Genomic DNA, 21033 nt, shown 5'->3' with positions numbered 1-21033 from the left:
AAAAAGATATGGTAGGATAATGACATGAGAGTGACTCCTATCTAATGTTTGAAACACATCCTTGCTGTTTGCATTGAAAGCAATGATAACTCTGGGTACCACTACAACAATATTAAAATGAAAAAAGGGACCAGGAACAGAGGCTCACACCTGTAATCCCAGCACTTTGGGAGGCAAGGCAGGCGGATCACCTGAGGTCAGGAGTTCGAGACCAGCCTGGCCAACATGGTGAAACCCCATCTCTACTAAAAATACCAAAAAATTAGTTGAAAGTGGTAGGTAGCACACGCCTGTAATCCCAGCCACTCAGGAAGCTGAGTCACGAGAATTGCTTGAATCCAGTAGGCGGAGGTTGCGGTGAGCTGCTTGAACCCAGTAGGCGGAGGTTGCAGTGAGCAGAGATCATGCCACTGCATTCCAGCCTGGGTGACGGAGTGAGACTCTGTCTCAAAAAAATAAAAGTAAAAAATAAAAAATGAAAAGTCAACTTCTAGAAATAACATGGCTAGCAGGCTAGTGGAGGTATTTTATACAAACTTCCAGACCACACACAAGTGGGCCAGACCCCCTCGTTAATTACTGATATGCCTGTGTGTGTTTCTGTAGAACTCATCTTGTTCCCTTCCCCAAAGTACTTGAAGTTTCTCCCTAAATAATTGGCTAGATATAGGGCCAAGGCCAAATTCTTTCATTATATATATTTTTTCTTTTTCATAAAGTTTCTAGTTCCTTTTTCTTCATTCTCACTTCTACCATTTGGGCTTGGGACTTATTACTTGAGATCTCGGTTGATGCAATATTGTAACTAGTTTCCCTGCCTAGGGTTTCTTGTTGCTAGAAAATGACAGCCAGTTCTGGGCATAGATTTCAAGACCTACCTGGGGATGCCTTGGAACCTCTGTAGAACTTCCAATCTCATATCTCAACTTCAGCTACATTGGCCTCCTCACTTCTCCCGGGGCAGGAGGTGGGTCCTCCAGTCACTAAGCCCCTGTTCACACCAAGCTCTTGGCCTAACCTACCAGGGCTCTTTCTTCCTTTTTTTGTTTTTTTTTGAGACAAAGGCTTGCCCTGTCACCCAGGCTGGAGTGCAGTGCTGCAATCATAGCTCACTGCAGCCTCAACCTCCTGAGCTCAAGCAACTCTCCTACCTCAGCCTTCTGAATAGCTGGGACCACAGGCGCATGCAAGCATGCCCAGTTAATTAAAAATTTTTTTTAAAGAGATGGTGTCTTGCTATGTTGCCCAGGCTGGTCTCAAACTCCTGACCTACAGCAATCCTTCCACCTCAGCCACCCAAAGTGCTGGTATTACAGAGTCAATATCAGCAATGAAGGACTGCTAGGAGGAAAATTGCTCGAACCCGGGAGGTGGAGGTTGCAGTGAGCCTAGATCACACCATTGCACTCCAGCCCAGGCGACAGTGTGAGACTCCATCTCAAAAAAACAAAAAAAACAAAAAAAAACCAAAAAAAAACAGCTAGGATAAATTGTTAAATTGGGAAATATGGTAATATCTTATATTTATAAATACAAGAGCTTGGTTTTCCTAGGATTATTAATGATTGTTATTTTTGTTAAGACTTTACTGAGGCCGGGCGCGGTGGCTCAAGCCTGTAATCCTAGCACTTTGGGAGGCCGAGACGGGTGGATCACAAGGTCAGGAGATCGAGACCATCCTGGCTAACCCAGTGAAACCCCGTCTCTACTAAAAAATACAAAAAACTAGCCGGGCGAGGTGGCGGGCCCCTGTAGTCCCAGCTACTCGGGAGGCTGAGGCAGGAGAATGGCGTAAACCCGGGAGGCGGAGCTTGCAGTGAGCTGAGATCCGGCCACTGCACTCCCGCCTGGGCGACAGAGCGAGACTCCGTCTCAAAAAAAAAAAAAAAAAAAAGACTTTACTGAAGTGGAAATTCATTTTCAGACAGATCTTTTCCTGAACAGTCTTTATTTTCAAGCAAGATATATTGGGCCAAATGAATTTCACCCAAGTAGTTAGCTCTCCATTTTTTGATGATTCTGTTGAGAATTTCTTTCCTATCATTTCATAAAGTGTAGCTGATTGTGTTGCCTCTACCTTGGCTGGCATAAGCTAGATGCAAAGAGACGCTAACTAAGGTATTTTAAGAGAGAGTTTTTCTTTATTGGAGTCATTCAGACACTGCTTAAGGTTTGAACTCCAAACTGAACTTCTCTCTCATCTCCAGAGGAGGTCTCCCTGGATCCAGTTTGAGAGAATTTGAAGAGGCATGATGAGAAGAGTTGCTGAAACTGTTATTTTAAATCATATCTGTTGGATGGAGAAAGAGAGTCAAACATTTTCTAGGATTATAAACTCAGCATTGGCTGAATCCAATTTAAAGAATGACTTCTGGCTTGTGACCAATGATGTATGAGAGGTTTGTTATATTTTTACTGATTTTTTTTCTTCTCAGTGTAAAAAAAGATGGGAAAGACTTTCTTGAAAGCTTTGAAAAATTACCAGGAATTCTGATATCTTTAAAGAACTGCATCATTTTAATCTAATTATTTCGAGGCCTTTTGCATGTGAAGAGACATTTTAATATAATTGCATATATACTAACATGGAATGTATAAAATGATTTTTTTTCTGTAAATATTATAAGCATTTTTCTACAACATACATAGCTTTTTGTGTATGTAATATGAAACTCATCGAAGTGAGATATAGACATTTTATGGCTTTTGAAATCTATCACCAAATTTAGAAAAAAAATTAAAAAATGAAATTTATTACCAAATTGTTTGACAGAAAAATTTTAAAGTATATTATTAAACTACAATCAACTGTAAAGTTTGCTTTGTTCCAGATAAAGCATTTTATCTTGTCCAGTAGAGAAACCACTTATTTATTTATTTTTTTTTTGGTATGAAATATTGTATTGGGTACTTTGGTGTTTAGAAGATTAACTTAAATGTCAGAAAAAGAGACAGACTCTCAGAAAAGTCAGATTGAAGAATGTTTTATGTATTCATTTTGATTTTTTTTATCGATATGTTTTTGGGGCACAGGTGGTGATTGGTTACATGAGTAAGTTCTTTAGTGATGATTTCTGAGATTTTGGTGCACCTGCCACCCAATGTGTAGTCTTTTATTCCTCACCCCTCTCCCACCCTTTCCCGAGTCCCTAAAGTCAATTGTATCATCCTTATGTCTTTGCATCCTCATGTTATGTATTTTTTATAAACTATTTTATTTTATTTTATTTTTCTGAGACAGTCTTGCTCAGTCTCCCAGGCTGGAGTGCAGTGGTGCCATCTTGGCTCACTGCAACCTCTGCCTCCCAGGTTCAAGCGATCCTCCCACCTCAGCCCCCTGAGTAGCTAGGATTACAGGTGTGTGTCCCATCTCTGGGCTAATTTTTATATTTTTAGTAGAGTCAGGGTTTCACCATGTTGGCCAGGCTGCTCTCAAACTCCTGGCCTCAAGTGATCAGCCTCCTAAAGTGCTGGAATTAGAGGCGTGAGCCATGCACCTGGCCAGTTTTATTTTGTTTTTAATTGACACGTAGTACTTGTACTTAGTTATGGGGTCGAGTGTAATGTTTTCATACATTGTGTAATGATCAAACCAGTGTGATTAGCATATTCATCACCTCGAACATTTGTCATTTCTTTGTGATGAGAACATTCAAAATCTTCTCTTTTAGCTGTTTTGAAGTGTACATCATTGTTAACTACAGTCACCCTACTGTACAGGAGAATATCAGACGTTATTCCTCCTGTTTAACTGTAACTGTGTACCCATTGAATAACCCCATCCCATGCCCCTCTCCCTACCACCCTCCCCAGCCTCTGGTAATCACTATTCTACTCTCTACATCAATGAGATCAGATCAACTTTTTAAGATTCCACATAGAAGTGAGATCGTGTGGTCTTTGTCCTTCTGTGCCTGGCTTATTTCATTTAACATAATGTCCTCCAGGTTCATCCATGTTGTTGCAAATGACAAGATTTCATTTTTTAAAATGGCTGAATAGTATTCCATTGTATAGATATATCACATTAAAAAAATCTATTCTTCTACTGATGGACACTTGGACACTTAGGTTGATCCTATATCCTGGCTATTACAATTCGGTGGTTTTCAGTATATTCACAAAGTTGTGCAACCATCACCAACTTTACAACATTTCCTTCACTGCAGAAATAAATCTGGCACCCTTTGGCAGTTACTCCCCATTGACCCTTGATTTCTGGACTTTGGCAAACAATAATCTACTTTCTGTCTCTATGGATTTGCTTATTCTGGACATTTCATACAAATGGAATCATATAATATGCAATCTTTTGGGATTGGCTTTTTTCACTTAGCATAATGTTTTTAAGGTTCACCCACATTGTATCATGCATCAGTACTTTATTCTTTTATTGCTGAATAATATTCCATTGTATGAATATACAATATTTTATTCTTTTATAGGCTAATGGACATTTAATGGGTTGGTTTGCACTTCTTGGCTATCGTGAATAATGCTGCTATGAACCTTTGTGTGCAATTTTTGAGGTAGACATATGTTTTCAATTCTCTTGAATAGGTTCCTAGCAGTAGAATTGTTGGCTTATATGATAACTCCATGTGTAACCTTTTGAGAAACTGCCAGACTGTTTTCAAAGGGGTTGACATTTTATATTCTTGCCAGCAGTGTATCAAGGTTCCAATTTTTCCACATCTTTGCCAACACTTCCTGTGCCTTTTAGATTCTAGCCATCTCTAGTGGGTGTGAAACAATGTGCCATTGTGGTTTGATTTACAGTTGTCTGATGGCTAATGATGTTGCACGGGTTCTCCTGTGCTTCATTGGCCGTTTCTATGTCTTCTTGGAGAAATAACTCTAAAGATCTTTTGCCTGTTTTTTAATTTGGTTGTCTTTTTGTTTCTGAGGTGAAAAATGTTACGTAATTTTAGTGTGTTCAGGCAAAATGTTAGAAAGGGGTTTTCATATGAGGCCATCAAAATCAATGTGTGACTTATATTCTCATGTCTTTTTAAAAAGTATAAAATGATGATTGGGGAGTAACAGCTCATCTAGGGGAACATATCAGGATGGGGCAAAAGGGTGCATATGTAATTTGCAAAGGCATAAACTAAAATTAGTGCAATTTTGATTTGTTTTTTGTCATGATATTTATCTGAGATTTCTAATAACAGGAGATTTTAACTTTTTAAAAAATGTTTAACCAGAAGCATTTATTTCTTAAGGATATTCCCAAAGGCAGAAGCTTTTAAAGTGTATTCTGAGGAGTCCCTCACAGATTCAGGAGGGAGAGCGTGTCAGGCAGGGGACTGTACCCAGATCAACCAGAGAAGGACCAATTTTATCTGTTTTATTTGCATCCCTTCAGGGTGTGACTTTCTTTGAAAAAGGATTCCACAGGAAGGTGACACTGAAAACCAAACCTCACTTTTATATACCTAAGATATTTTTCTTAAATATTTACTCAGCCTCCAGAAATTACATTTTCATTATCATAAATATAAGGTACATGGAGATATTTCTCCACGAGTGTTTGCAGGATATATAGTAATGTGGAGACAAGTTCTATCTTCTCTTTCCTACGACGTCTGATACGAGTAAGATGCCTTCTGGGTAAGATATGAGATTTGAGTTCATTTTCCAGCTGTGGAGATGCGCTTCCCAAGACTGACCAAGAATAGAAGACGGTGGCTGGCTTGTAACAGACTTTCAATAAATACTTGCTGAGCAAATGAGTAGAAGAGTAAAGGACCACCTCAGTTCTTTACTTTGTTTATGGAGACAGAGATGTAGCCAAAGGTATTCTTTCATTTTAGTATTTAGTTTTTTGTGAAATTTCAATATCCCAGATGCCATCAGGCTGTGAGATTACGCTTTCTGTTAATGCCCCAATCATAATGATTTGGGTATTTTACACCGCATAATTACGTGCAGCCCAGTCATTTAATGGGTATTTCATTCCCAAGGATTTCTACACCTGATTTTCTGCCCGAAACTATATTAAACTTATGCCTAGTGTTCCATTATTGGAACACTAAATGTGCGAGTCATTTATATCTTACTGCTCAAGGTCATTGCCAAGGTCTGATTTTTCCAATTCAAAAAATTGCAACCTTAGGCATTAGGTGCGTTAAAAGGGACAGCGTATTTACTCTTCTCAGTGAGAGCTCCTTTAAGTAGGTTTCCCTTGCTGAGGAAAGAGGCTTCAATCCAATGTCTGGGGAAGCAGAGTGAGGAGACCTTTTGCCGTCCACTTTCTTCCTGTCCCAGGATTAATTCTTTTTAGGGTGATTGATAGTGGGAATCTCCATTTCCTTTAGAGCGGTGGTTCTTCACCGGGAAATTCTCCACACCTGCCCCACCCTACATTGGCAATACTTAGAGATATTTTTGGCTGGAATGACTGGGGGTGAGGGTGGGTTTGCTATTGACATCTAGTGAGTAGAGGCTAAGGTTACTGCTAGACTTCCTACAATGCCAGTGTATACGTAGTGCCCAACAACAAAGAATTGCCTGGCCCACAATGTCAGTTGTACCAAGGATGAGAAATCCTGCTTTGGAGCAAGTCTGACTTCCTCCTGCAAGGGTGCCTATTGCCCTTTGCTTCCCAATAGATATTAGTACATTTGTTCATGCATTAAGCATTTGTGTGGCTTCAACAACATAGTCTAGACTGAGCTTTGGAAATCTCAGTTCAATATCATTTATTATTCCTCCACCTGGATAAAATGAAGGTCGACTTTGGCATCCTTTCTGTCATCTTGAGGCACTGACTCCTTCTCTCCTGTGTATGAATGCTTTTACTTGGACATAAATCTCTCAAGATCCACCAACAGTACAGTCTAAATCCCTATTTAAAAATAAAATTCTCCCTATGATAAAGATATTTTATTATATTATTGCCCCAAATTCTTGAGCTCACTGGGGCCAAACTGTCTAGAATTTTGCCTTTCCCAAATAAAAGTCCTTAGTTGACTTTGACAGTGCCAAGATCCCTAGCAGTGGTCTCCTTAGCACAGAGAAATATTTCTTCCAGTGATGAATCCACATCTCAGACTCCTGCAACATAAAGAATCTCCTTAATTTTGGAATTAATTTCCACAAAGTTTGAAAGTTTTCTTAACCAATTCACTTGGACTTTCTCTTCCCCTGTTTGTTTTAGCAACTAAAAACCTTTCCAGGCATGTGGCTTAGGATGGGGACAACAGATGAACTGTGGTGAACTCCAAAGTTATGACCTTTTAGGCTATTGAATGGCATCATGTGGAAAGCTATGTTACAGATTCGTGGCTGCAGAAATACGGTCTCTCTAACTATTGTCTTCTACCCCCATATTACATTACATTCAAGGAAACGATACAAATAGAACCAATACATCAAAGGCAGAACCACATTCTAGCCTATAATAAATATTGATTTGTTCTTCAGATCATCTATTTATAAGATTGTTTTTGTAGCTTGATGTGCCGAGGTTTAATTATGAATTGCTAATGGATGAGCATAAATATGTCTATATAAATAGGTCCTGGACAGGAAGCAACAGACGTTGTGACAGTTTTCATTGGATGTCTGTATAATTGCTTATCAAATACATGAAACTAATTTGGAAACATATCCACTGAGTCTTCTGGGTTCCAGTAAAGAAGAAATTATTATTGACTTTCTCCAATGCAAGAAGATCAGACCAGACAATTTAGACTATTCTTTCAAATTGTAAAAATCTATGATTTTGTGATTTATTACCTCCGTCAGTCAAAATTAATGACAGGTAGCTTCAGGAGTTTTACATGAGGTTAGATAGGAGCCAGGGAAATAGCCATTGTTATCCCCATTAGCACCACCTCCCAGACCGTGATTTGAAAGCAAAACTCTATCTCCACCTAAATCATTTATACGACACAAGCAATTTGAAGGGAAAAATAGAACCGGAATAGATGATCTGTTTGATGGATAGGGGATTTAAAGCATGTCTCTCTCTCTCTTTTTTCTTTTTCTTTTTCTTTTTTTTGAGATGGAGTCTCACTCTGTTGCCCAGGCAGGAGTACAGCGATGCGATCTCGGCTCACTGCATCTCCACCTCCCAGGTTCCAGCGATTCTCCTACCTCAGCCTCCCGAGTAGCTGGAATTACAGGCACACACCACCATGCCTGGCTAATTTTTGTATTTTCATTAGACACAGGGTTTCACCATGTTGGCCAGGCTGGTCTCAAACTCCTGACCTCAAGTGATCCACCCGCCTCGGCCTCTCAAAGTGCTGGGATTACAGGTGTGAGCCTCTGAGCCTGGCCTCTTTTTTTTTTTTTTTTAAATAGGTTTTACTCATTAATGTTTTAAAAATAATTACATGAGGAATTTTACTAATCAATATTTAATTATTGACATTTACTACCTAAGCTATGCTTAGGGACACAAAACTAAACATTTAATCAGAAGATAGGCTTGATTTCTGGCTCTTTCTTATTAGCTGTGTGACTTTTTCCATTAAATGGAACACTTTCAGTTTCTATTTCCTCATTTTTAAAACATAAATTACTGTATTTATCTCTGAGTTACATTTTTCTTCAATTATTTATTCAGTAAGTATTTATTGCGAGCCTATTCTATTCTAAATAGTGTGGAAGATTTAAAAATCAGTAAGAGCCCGAAGGAACTTTGTTTATATGTGTATCAGTGATGTACATTATCTTCCAGTTTTCCCTGATTGGACACTTTCTAATGTCTGGTTTTGCTCAGTGGACACCAAAGTGGGTATCCAAGGCAGGCCACTGGGCGCAGGAAGAAAATACTAGAACTTTTGTCCTTATTTACTCCTTGTCTTTTTTTCAGGATAACTGCATTTTGATAGTTTCAAACCTAGAGAAAAATTGCAAAAGTAGTATAAAGAACTCCTGGCTGGGCACAGTGGCTCACGCCTATAAACCCAGTACTTTGGGAGGCTGAGGCAGGCAGATCACCTGAGGTCAGGACCAGCCCAGCCAACGTGGTAAAACCCCGTCTATACTAAAAATACAAAAATGAGCCAAGCGTGGTGGCACACACCTGCGGTCCCAGCTACTTGGGAGGCTGAGGCAGGAGAATCGCTTGATCCCAGGAGGCAGAGGTTGCAGTGAGCCGAGATCACACCACTGCACTCCGGCCTGGGTGACAGACCTAGACTCCATCTCAAAAAAAAAGAAACAAAAACAGAACAAAACAAAAAAACACATTCCCATATATCCTTTACTGGATTCAACAGTTACTAAAACTTTCCCCAGTTGTGCCTTATTCTTCCTCATGACAGTACTGGGGTTTCCTTTCTTTCTCTCTCCCTGTCTCTCATATACACACACACGCATATATACATATGTGTATGTATACATGTGTGCAAATACATATATGTATGCGTATGCATATATGTGTGTATATACATATGCGTACTTACACACACCATCATGTTCCACATTGCCCTAAACACTTCAATAAGTATATTCTGAAACAATAGCATTCTCTCTTTTAACCATGGTATAATAATTAAAATCAAGAAATTTAGCATTGATACAGTATTATTATGTAATTCACAGTTCATATTCAAATTACATCAGTTTCCCAATAATGTTCTTCAAAACTTTTTTTTCAGTTCAGAATAGCACATTGCCTGTCTTGTCATTTGTTTTTGGTTTCTTTAAATACGGAGGAGTTCTTAACATTTTTTAAGATACAGGTTAGCAATTTTGTAGAATTTCCCTGAATTTAATTTTGTCTGTATGATTAGATATAGATTGTACATTTTTGGCAGGAATACCACAGAAATGATGTGTGTTTCACAGTGCGTGTGATATCCATTATCTCATGACTAGCAGTGTCAACTTTGGTCATTTGATGAAAGTGGCCTTCCATTTTTTGTCACTGATTTCACTTTTCAATTAAGTAATTTGTGGGATACGCTGAGGTTATGTAAATATTTTGTTCCTCATCAGACTTTCACCCCCTAGGTTTAGCATCCAGTCTTATCCTGTTATATATCCATATTTGGGTATGCTTTATAATGTATGTAATATATTGGCAGGTATATAATTTATGAATGAATATGCAGATATATGTAGAAGTAGTCTGGGTTTGTGTTCAATTTTTTTTTTTAACTAATAGTATTCTATAATAAAACATGTTTGGAAACCCAATTGAATGAGATGGTCAGGCTGTTTTCTAGCTCTGGATTATTGAAACATTACAGGCTGTGTTTTGATGAGCAACCCCCACTGCCCCTTGTTCCCAGTGGCCACAGGCCTATTTCCAATATAAACTTGAATATTATTGCTTTTCGGGAATGTATGTACTTTCCTTTCTTCTTTTCATATTATGTTGTGTCAGATCAGTATCTGATCAGTGGAAGAAGGAAGAGGAGAGGCTTTTAGAAATGTGGCCAACTGTAGTGATGAAAGAATGTAAGGAAGATAGTATTTGCATGTATTTTATGCTAAGGCAATGTTATTACTACTTTAAAACAAGGGTTCAAAACCATTTCCTAGGAACACAACCGTAAAACCTCAGGAGCTTTGCAGGGTAGGGGGAGCCTAGGAGGAGAAGGCTTGGGACTGAGACTGGTGGCAGTGTGTCCCAAGCTTTGGTCATTTGGGTACAACTTCTGTGAATGATCATGAAGTAACTTCCAGATACTTCCACATCTACATTATTATTGACTCCAACTTTTTTTGTGAGTCATCTTTACGTAGATCTTCTTCTAATTAGCCTCCTTTTAGGGCATAAGATCTTTGAAGTCATGGGTTAGATGTGTTGGTTTGTATTTAAAAATACACATTTATTTAATTTAATTCAAAAATCTAATAAAGCTTTCAGTACAACCTACAGTCATCTAACGTTAACACCAGCAGTGCAAAACCTTCCCTTTGGAAAACCCATCTAGAAAACTCTGTGTCTGAACATTTACCAACTGTTTTTTGCCCTACAGAGGAGGAAGAAATATGAGGCAAAGGAGAATTCAGTTAGATTTTGTCTAGGTTAGGATTACCTGACCTCCATACGGGAGACAGACCTGGTATCCTTTGGGTTGTCATGTTTATTAAATCTACACACGGACTGAAGATCTTTAACTCATTACTTTGCTTATTTATTTACTTTTTTGAGACAGGATCTCACTCTTTTGCCCAGGCTGGAGTATAGTGGCACAATTATAGCTCACTGCAGCCTCAACCTCCCAGGCTCAAGTGATCCTCCTGCCACAGCCTCCCGAGTAGCTGGAACTACGGTTGTCAGCCATCATACCCAGCTGATTTCCTAATTTTTTGTAGAGACGGTGTCTCGCTATGTTGCCAAGGATGGTCTCAAACTCCGGGACTCAAGCAATCCGTCTGCCTAGGTCTCTCAAAGTGCTGGGATTACAGACATGAACCGCTGTGCCCAGCCTTTTAGTTCCTTTTTGTGTGTATTTACATCAATGAATTATTTACAAATATTAACTAAGAACTGAGTTTCTTTAAAGTGTTGTCATTACAGTTTTCCTAGAGTACCTTCAGCCTGCTTCCTCAATTTTAGAGTCAGGCCAGCATCAAATGTGGACACATTGGTTTGTTAATTTGGGCTGCAACATGTGTGTAAGGATTAGGGAAAGACATAGGAGGTAATATCTACAAGGACAGAGTTGGGATTCTGTAGTTCAAAGTAGTCTATTGGAGATTTGTTCAACTCCGATATAGGAAACAAAGGAAGATAACAACGAATTTGGGGGACAAAGACTCAGCCGGGAGAAAACTATAGTTGTCCTCCCTATGGGACAATAGGCAGCATCTTAAATTATGAAAAATTATACACAGATTTTTTTCTAAATTATTATTTTTACAATTTTTTTTGTATTCTTAAAATGATCATGTTTTTGACTATTAACCTATAGGACTTTTGGTGTATAGTTAGTATTTTGGAAGTGTCTAGTAGAGATGCTAGAATAAATGGGACATAAAACTTGCAAAGCTGGACAAATGAAAGTCGTTGGAGGCAAGTAGAGATGGGAAACAATTCAGAAGAACAGAATGAATCATTCTACTTCCGTCATGCTATTACTGAGTAATTTAATTTGTTTGCGTTGAATTCTGTGCTTCTTCCTGCCTTGTACCCTGAATCTTCAGGAAGGAGCTCATTGCCAAGTTGGATCAGGCGGAAAAGGAGAAGGTGGATGCTGCTGAGCTGGTTCGGGAATTCGAGGCTCTGACGGAGGAGAATCGGACGTTGAGGTTGGCCCAGTCTCAATGTGTGGAACAACTGGAGAAACTTCGAATACAGTATCAGAAGAGGCAGGGCTCATCCTAACTTTCAATTTTTCAGTGTGAGCATACGAGGTTGATGACTGCCCTGTGCTGGCCAAAAGATTTTTATTTTAAACGAATAATGAGTCAGATCTATTGCTTCTCTGTATTACCCACATGGCAACTGTCTATGATGAATTTACTGCTTGCCAGCTTCTAGCTTGAGAGAAGGGATATTTTAAATGAGATCATTAATGTGAAACTATTACCAGTACATGTTTTTGGAGATCAGAATTCTTTTCCAAAGATACATATTTTTTTCTTTTTTAGGAAGATATGATCATGCCGTACAACAGGGTAGAAAACGATAAAAATAGAATATTGACTGACCCAGCTAAGCATCATGGGCTGAGCAGAGTTAAGCCACGCAACAAACCCGTAACATGTTCACTGTAGTTTCACATGTGAATTTTTAAAATTTCATGCCTTTAATATTTCAAATATGCTCAAATTTAAACTCTCAGAAACTTCTCTGCATGTATTTATATTCACCAGAGTATAAGCTTTTATACTCTGATTTTTATTCTTCAATGATTGATTGTACTAAGAATAAATGGTCACATATCCTAAAAGCTTCTTCGTGAAATTATTAGCAGAAACTGTGTTTGTAACCAAAGCACATTTGCCAATGCTAACTAGCTGTTGTAATAATAGACAGATAAGGTTGCATTTGCTTCATGCCATGTGACCTTACAGTAAACATCTCTGCCTTTGCCTGTGTGTGTTCTGGGGGGAGGGGGGACATGGAAAAAGATTGTTTGGACATTATTTGGGTGAGTGCCCATGAAAACATCAGTGAACTTGTAACTATTGTTTTGGATTTAAGGAGATGTTTTAGATCAGTAACAGCTAATAGGAATATGCGAGTAAATTCAGAATTAAAACGATTTCTCCTTGTTCTACCTATCACCACATTTTCTCAAATTGAATTCTTTGTTTTATGTCCATTTCTATTCATGTAACTTCTTTTTCATTAAACATGGATCAAAACTGACGGTTTCTTGTTTGCTCTTTTCTTCACCTCCTTTGTGCTAGATGTTGGGATGACCTAGCCCTGGTCCGAAACTGGTTCTTAGCTGTATTTGCATATACCAAAAAAAAGAAGCGAAGTTCCATTTCTTCCTTCCTTCCTTCCTTCCCTCCGTCCCTCCCTCCCTCCCTCCCTCCGTCCGTCCCTCCCTCCCTCCCTTCCTTCCTTCCTTCCTTCCTTCCTTCCTTCCTTCCTTCCTTCCTTCCTTCCTTCNCCTCCCTCCCTTCCTTCCTTCCTTCCTTCCTTCCTTCCTTCCTTCCTTCCTTCCTTCTTTCTTTTCATTCTTTTCTTTCTTTCTTTCATGGAGTCTCGCTCTGTTGCCCAGGCTGGAATGCAGTGGCAAGATCTCAGCTCACTGCAACCTCTGCCTCCCAGGTTCAAGCGATTCTCCTGCCTCAGCCTCCCAATTAGCTGGGATTATGGGTGCCCGCCACCACGCCTGGCTAATTTTTGTATTTGTGGTAGAGATGGGGTTTCACGATGTTGGCCAGGCTGGTCTCGAACTCCTGATCTTGGATGATCTGCCCACCTCGGCCTCCCAAAGTGTTGGGACTCCAGGCGTGAGCCACCGTACCTGGCCTAAAGTCCCATTTCTTAGAAAGACTGTGATTTCTCATATAAATAACTCAGAGCTTCAATACTGAATGTGATGCATTTGTATCTTGCGATACTTGCCCAAAAAACAGAAAAAAGGAATAATTCATTAAAACAGGATGACCTCAGATAAACCAGTGGTTTTCAGACGAGGTGATTTTGCCCCCAGGGGACCTTTGACAGTGTCTGGAAAAAAGTTTTTGTTGCCAGAGCTAGCATGAGGGGGTGCTACCGGTATCTAGAGGACCGAGTCCAGGATACTGCTAACCATCCTGCCCAGAACAGCACCTGCAACAAAGAGTTGTACACCTCAATGTGACAATAGTGCTGAGATTGATGTGCTCTGGGATAGACAAGTCTCGGGACAGTTTGGTCAAATGTGAAGGGAGGCACGGTGCAGGGCCACAAGTTTTTTGCCACGTGGTGCAGAGCTGGGAGGCCCTTATGCATGTTGTTCTTCAATTTCCTCATTTGTGAAATGAAGCTTTTTGATAGACCTCAAAGTTTTCAGGTTATGTGAGCCTATTCACCCTTATGCTGCTTTAACATTTGACCAAAGGTGTTGTTCTGGAAGAACCTGCTGTTTCAGTAACCTGCCTCTTCTTTTTAGTATAACGCTAATAAACACCAGTATAAGGGAGGATTTGTTCACTAAGTTAATACAAATACAAAGTTAGCAGAATGGGAGGAAGAAAGGTAAATTACTCATCTTTAACATAAGATTAGTTTTTGGACGCTGCTCATCTGAAGACAGTTGCATATATTTACAGAATTCAAGCAGTCACAGTCCCTTCTAGAAAATGGGAAGCCGGGAAATATGGCTCCAAAATCTCTTTGCTTTACCAGAATGAAAATAGTTTAACAAAGTAAAAATATTTGAGCACAACTATTATTACATTAAGGAGTCACTGATAGTTTTCTTATTTTTGCTGGTGTTAGCTTGCCTTTTTACTGTTTCCAAAAGATATATGTTTGTGACTCAAAAGCAAGCATTTCCCTAGGTGTATATATTTTAAGCAGATTTTTATTCATTGGAACATGAAAATATCATCTGCTTTTGTAGCATGTCAGAGAAATCTTATGTCAGAAGGTGGAATTTCTTATGTTATCTGTCTTTTTTTTTCATTAATTTGACAAATTTCCACTAATCTTATTTACCAGTGCATATTATCTATATAATGCAGACCATTTAAGAATTTTCTATCTTCAATTATATTTGCGATATTCTTGCTATTAGCAATAATGACAATATTATAGAGCATAAAAATGAGCACAGAAGTATTATGGTGTTAGTAGTAGTATAGTATTAGGATGAAGGTGCTTGCTTTAGAGATAGAATTAAGAGAAAATGTAACTCACATTATGTTCTGTAATCGCTCTACTAAAGAATTTGCCATTTATGGGCCATTTCTTTTGTGTAGACATGAAAAGAATGTGGCTACACGTAGCTAGAAAATTTATGACCTTTGGTATGGGCAGGGCATGTATCTCTATCTCATCCTGGTACCTGGGTTTGAGTGTATGATTAACTCAGTGCAAGTAAGGAACTAAATAAAAGAGATGTGGAACTGAAATTCGATTCAACAAAAATTTATTGTACACTTAGCTAGTGTGGGGCAGAGCAACAGCAATAGAAGATGTAAAAATGACAAAGATGATGTGGTCCTAGCACATTTAGGGATGGATTGCACCAGACAGAGAATAGAGGCACAGGCAACTGATAGAAGGCTAATAGAAAAGCATGTGCAAGGCAAGTCTAAGAGCAGCAGCAATTGAAAGGGAGTAACAGACTAAGAGGGATGGGAAAGACATAAGGGAAAGTAGGCTCCGCAGGGCTTCGGATGGATTGCACGTGTGATTGAGGCAAGGAAGAGGAAGAGAAAGAACGGCCCCCTTCTGTGCCAGACTATACTAGGTGCTTTGTACAGGCTGTATTATTTTAACCACCCGAGAGACAGCTGTGATTATTCCTTTTCTCCAAAACTGGAAACTAATGTATAATTTGTAGAAAGTTCTCAGAGCTGGGATTCAAGTGCAAAGTTTCATTCATTCATTAATTCATATAGTCAATATTTATTGAATGTCCACACTCTGCCAGGCATCCTGGAAGATACCAGGGACACAAAAGTGAACACTAGAAACAAGGGTTCTATTGGGTTCTCAAGGAACCCTTAGTCTAGCAAGCGAGGTAGCTATTTATCTAAATACCCAAATGGGGTAGTTTTAAAACATATCAAAAAATTCCCATAAGAGGTAGAACCTCATTTCTCTCCCCTTTAATGTCAGTTGGACTTAAAGACATGTTTTTGACAAATGGAGTAAAGCAGCAGTGACAACATGTGACTTCTGAGTCCAGGTCATGAAAGACATTGGAGCTTCCTTCCCACCTGCTCTCTCTTGGATCACTTGCCCTGGGGTGAGCCCGCTGCCATGGAGAAGCCCACAGGGTAAGGAACTGACACCTTCGGCCAACAGCCACATAAGTGAACTTGGAAGGAGACCTGCCAGTCCCAGGCAAGACTTCAAACGTGCAGTCTGGCTGACATCTTGAGTGCAGCCTCATGAAAGTCTCTGAGTCAGAACCACCCAGCTAAACTGCCCCTGGTTCCCGATTCTCAGGAACTTTGAGGCAATACTACTGGTTTTAAGCTGCTAAGTTTGGGGTGATTTGTTTTGCAGCAAGAGATAATGAAGACAACCACATAAGTGAGATAAGTGACAAAATGTAGTTGATGAATGCACCTTAAAAACAGAATCTTGCTGGGCGCAGTGGCTCACATCTGTAATCCCAGCACTTTGGGAGGCTGAGGCAGGTGGATCACCTGAGGTCAGGAGTTCAAGACCAGCCTGGCCAACATGGTGAAACCCTGTCTCTACTAAATATACAAAAATTAGCCGGGCGTGGTGGTGGGCCTGTAATCCCAGCTACTTGGGAGGCTGAGGCAGAATCAGTTGAACCCGGGAGGCAGAGGTTGCAGTGAGCCGAGATCACGCCATTGCACTCCAGCCTGGGCAAAAACAGTGAAACTTCATCTCAAACAAACAAACAAACAAACACGGAATCTTACTGAGATGAGGGAGTCTGGGATGGCTTCTTAATGTAGTGTCTACTGAGCTAAGATCTAATGGATGAGTAAGAACTAAAGAGGCAAAGAAGGCAGGTGGAGGAAGACAATGTAGACAGAGTGAAAACACGTGCAAAGGCCCTGGGGCATGCTCAGAGACCTGAAGGAAGGCCAGGATGGCTGAGCATGAAGTGGTAGGGAGAATGTAGTATAAGGTACAGTTGTAGAATAGGGCAAGAACTTGAAGATCACATTAAGAATGTTGGCCTAAAAGCAAAGAGAAGCCATTGGAGAATTTTAAGCATATTACAGGGGTAACATGTTTTTTGATAGGATAGCATGTTTTAAGAGTTTTCTGGCTGGGCACAGTGGCTCACACCTGTAATCCCAGCACTTCATGAGGCCAAGGTGCACAGATCACCTGAGGTCAGGAGTTTGAGACCAGCCTGGCCAATATGGTGAAACCTCATCTCTACTAAAAAAAATGTAGCCGGGCATGGTGGTGTGCCTGTAATTCCAGCTACTTGGGAGACTGAGATGGGAGAATCACTTGAACCCAGGAGGTGGAGGTTGCAGTGAGTCGAGATCACGCCGCTGCACTTCAGCCTGGGCAGGACAGAGTAAGACTCAGTCTCAAAAGGAAAAAAAAAAAAAAGGGTTTTCTAAGTTACCTAACTTAAGTTGATTAGAGTGCTATCTAGGGTTATTCATACTATACATATTTGGGTAGACCGATAGTAGAAAGATGATAGGGTTGTTTAAATGGGGTTGTTACACACATTTTACTTGCGATGTCCTCAATGGTTGTTATTATTTTGTATTACAAGAAGGGAACCCCCTCAGACTGCATCCTCTCTCTCTTACTTTCCCAGAGGAAGAGCGAAACGGTTCTCAATGGCAAATGGAGTTGCAGTGAAGCAGCACCCAGAGCCAGTGTCAGCCTCCGGAGAGCGCCGCGCGGCCGCCTGTGGTTTCTGGTGTTCCACATGTTCAGGGAAACTTCTGTAGCAGTGGGCTATAGAAATGATCCCTGCAAGCATTGTCTTTGTAAGGTCATTTTAATGACTATTTTTCTCCTCAGGAAATAGGTAAGCCCTCAGCAGTATCAAATAGCTTGGCAGAATAAAAGGCAGATTGAGTCGGCCTCCGCTGTGACCATTAACATATTTAATTGGGTGACACCAAATAATCCTGCTTTTTATGAAAATGTCTACAATCCGTCTTGTTTTTTACCGCTTTAGAGCTGACAAACTCCATATGGGAACAGAATACTCTTAAACAGAACTCTTAAAACCGTATTTTTCACCTCTCCGTTTTATTTATTTATTTATCTATCTATTGAGACAGGGCCTTGCTCTGTCACCCAGGCTGGAATGCAGTCGTGTGATCCCGGTTCTCTGCAGCCTCGACCTCCTGGGCTCTAGCTATCCTCCCAAGTAGCTCAGATTGCAGGAATGCACCACCAGGCCCAGTTATTTTAAAAAATATTTTGTAAAGATGGGGGTCTCACTTTGTTGGCCCAGGCTGGTCTTGAACTCCTGGGCTCAAGCAATCCTCCCACCTTATCCTTCCAAAGTGCTGGAATTATAGGCATGAGCCACCACACCTGGCCTATCATTATTATTTTTTTATTTTTTATTTTTTTAATTTGAGATGGAGTCTCCCTCTGTCGCGCAGGCTGGAGTGCAATGGCACGTTCTCAGCTCACTGCAACCTCCCCCTCCCGGGTTCAAGCAATTCTCCTGCCTCAGCCTCCCGAGTAGCTGGGATTACAGACACACACCACCATGCCCAGTTAGTTTGTTGTAGTTTTAGTGGAGACGGGGTTTCTCCATGTTGGTCAGTCTGGTCTTGGACTCCCCACCTCTGGTGATCCGCTCGCCTCGGCCTCCCAAAGTGCTGGGATTACAAGCATGAGCCATCGCGCCCAGCGCCTCTTATTTTTAAAGAATGAGAATAATCGGAGCTGGGAATGCAGCTCGCATCAAACATGAACATAGAAAAGGAAATGTACAAAGTGAGAGATGAAATCACTCACAAAGCAGATAGCATGAACTTCTAGATTCCCTGAATACCCTTCCAGTTCTAATCTCCTATGTTTTAATTCACTGGGAATATATTCCTTAATTTCTCATAATTACAAACAAATCCTCCTTAGAAGAAAAATTCATGCTTAAGAGAGTATTCAGTTCCAGTGTTAAAATCGTATCTTTTCATTTTTCTCTGAAACTTGGAAAATGTCTCTGCTCGGTCGTTTGTGTGTACTTCTCAGGCAGTGCTGAAGACAGAGATAAAAGGGGCGGTGCTGACACGTAGATGACTAGGGCTGTGACAAGGACCATGCGCTGATGATCTGAGTCACACAAACTGGAAAACAAAGTTTTTCCCTAAGGAGATGGACTTTTAAAAACTTCTTATTGGCTGCTTTTGGATTAAGGCGTTTAGGACCAGCCTTATGAGCAGAAGGACTCAGTGTGTATGAAGGAGAAACCAAGCTTTTCTACAGCAAAAGAGGAGGAATTTGCTTTTGCAAAATATTTTACTGTTGTATCTGTCACTGAACATGTCTGGGCAGTGACTGTTCTCTCAGGTCTGAGTCCTGAAAAGTGGAAGGGAAAGAGATTGTAGGACAAGGTGAAATGATACACGAAACAGCATTTCCCCCAGCTTCTTCTTTGCCTGCACATTTCTCATAAATGGAGTAAATGCTGAACAAGCTGACTTTCTCCCATCATTCCTGTAAATAAGGATATGACTCACAGACCTTGCAATCTCTAAAATGCCATAGATACTACAGTGATTTGATTATTTAAAAATAGCTGGGAAAATAACAGCAAGAAATTGGTCCTGGGTAAGTTAGGATGGATTCTTTTTTGTTTGTTTCTGTTTATCATTTAAATGGTTATTGTATCTCACCCTAAGTATTCTGACAACATCTAGTTTGCCAAATAAATCTTAGGGATTTGTGAGTGCTGGAAACTAACAGTATGAACGTGCTGGTCAGATCTCAGATCCCAGGCAAAGAAACCCAAAAAACGAGAAACAAAAGACAGCAAGACACAAGGCTCACCATAGAGTCACTGTGATCTGCGGGCAAATACGGATTTGGTTATATGATCTCCTTTTCTATAAAGTAGAGAGAGGTAAGTGTCAACAGCACTTAAGTATGCTGACTCCCACCTCCAAATAACACAAGTGCTGGTAATAACAATAGTTTATATTAAGCCTACTGAATGGCTTTTGTTGATCTTTAAGTAGCCTATCTAGAAATGGGAATCGAACGACCTCTTTATTATTAGTCAAGTGTTAAAACTCCCCAAGTAGGACTGTTTGTCAAAACTAGGTGTGAGTTTGAGATTCAGGATTAAGGTTCAAGTAGGGAATCTCCATTTACCCTGCATCTCAGTCTTACGCTGTATTAGTCAGGATCTTGGGAGGAAAGAGGAGCACCCTTAAGAAGGGGTGATAAAAAGAGAAAGTAATGAAGGGATTATTATAAAGTTAGAGGAAGAGTTAAGGGAAATAAGAAGGGTTGATGAGGTCCTTGGGGTGACTACTTCAGGAATTCTTCCCTAGGCTTTCAAGGGCAAGCAAAGGACCACTGACATCCTCACAAACTTGTATTTTGGTGAGGGAGCTGGGCCACAGCTGACCTAGGGCTTAGCAGAAAATTTCTCTCTCCTTCTGTCCTTCCATCCTCTCCTGGTGGCTCCCACTGGCCAAGCCCAAGTACAAACCAGAGAACAAGGGAGCTTGGTTGCTGGGGTCCATACAACCAGTCTTTCAGAGTACAGAGCAGAGTGAAAGGGTGGAGAATGGATCTGCAGGGGAACATGGATAGTGTTGGGTACAGACCATGAACAAACGAAAGAGATGGAAATGCTTCAGAAAAGAAAGCAGGATGGCCAGGTCGGTGACTTTTTTTTTTTTGGAGATGGAGTCTTTCTCTGTCACCCAGGTTGGAATGCACTGGCGCAGTGGTGGCTCACTGCAACCTCCTGGGTCCAAGCAATTCTCCTGCCTTAGCCTCCCTAGTAGCTGGGATTACAG

General features: G+C 40.4%; 1 protein-coding gene and 1 non-coding gene across 7 annotated transcripts in view; one reads left to right on the top strand and one right to left on the bottom strand.

Annotated features, from left to right (window-relative positions):
- MAP3K7CL (MAP3K7 C-terminal like) overlaps positions 1–13289 on the top strand; it is an 85061-nt gene extending 71772 nt beyond the window's left edge. For all 6 annotated transcript variants that reach the window (XM_025379733.1, XM_025379735.1, XM_025379738.1 and 3 more), the window contains one exon: positions 12118–13289. In XM_025379733.1, coding sequence (XP_025235518.1) covers positions 12118–12298 — 181 coding nt within the window. In that variant the 3' untranslated portion in view covers positions 12299–13289. The remainder of the gene's footprint in view (positions 1–12117) is intronic.
- Positions 13290–17817: 4528 nt separating this feature from the next.
- Positions 17818–18029, bottom strand: LOC112622013. The gene has a single exon (XR_003118915.1). It is a non-coding gene; the product is annotated as a small nucleolar RNA U3 (small nucleolar RNA).
- Positions 18030–21033: the final 3004 nt, after the last annotated feature.

This window comes from Theropithecus gelada, chromosome 3 (genome assembly GCF_003255815.1).
Source record: "Theropithecus gelada isolate Dixy chromosome 3, Tgel_1.0, whole genome shotgun sequence".
Classification (NCBI taxonomy): Eukaryota; Metazoa; Chordata; class Mammalia; order Primates; family Cercopithecidae; genus Theropithecus; species Theropithecus gelada.
Note: the sequence above shows the minus strand (reverse complement) of the source record. Positions and strands in the feature narration are given on the sequence as shown.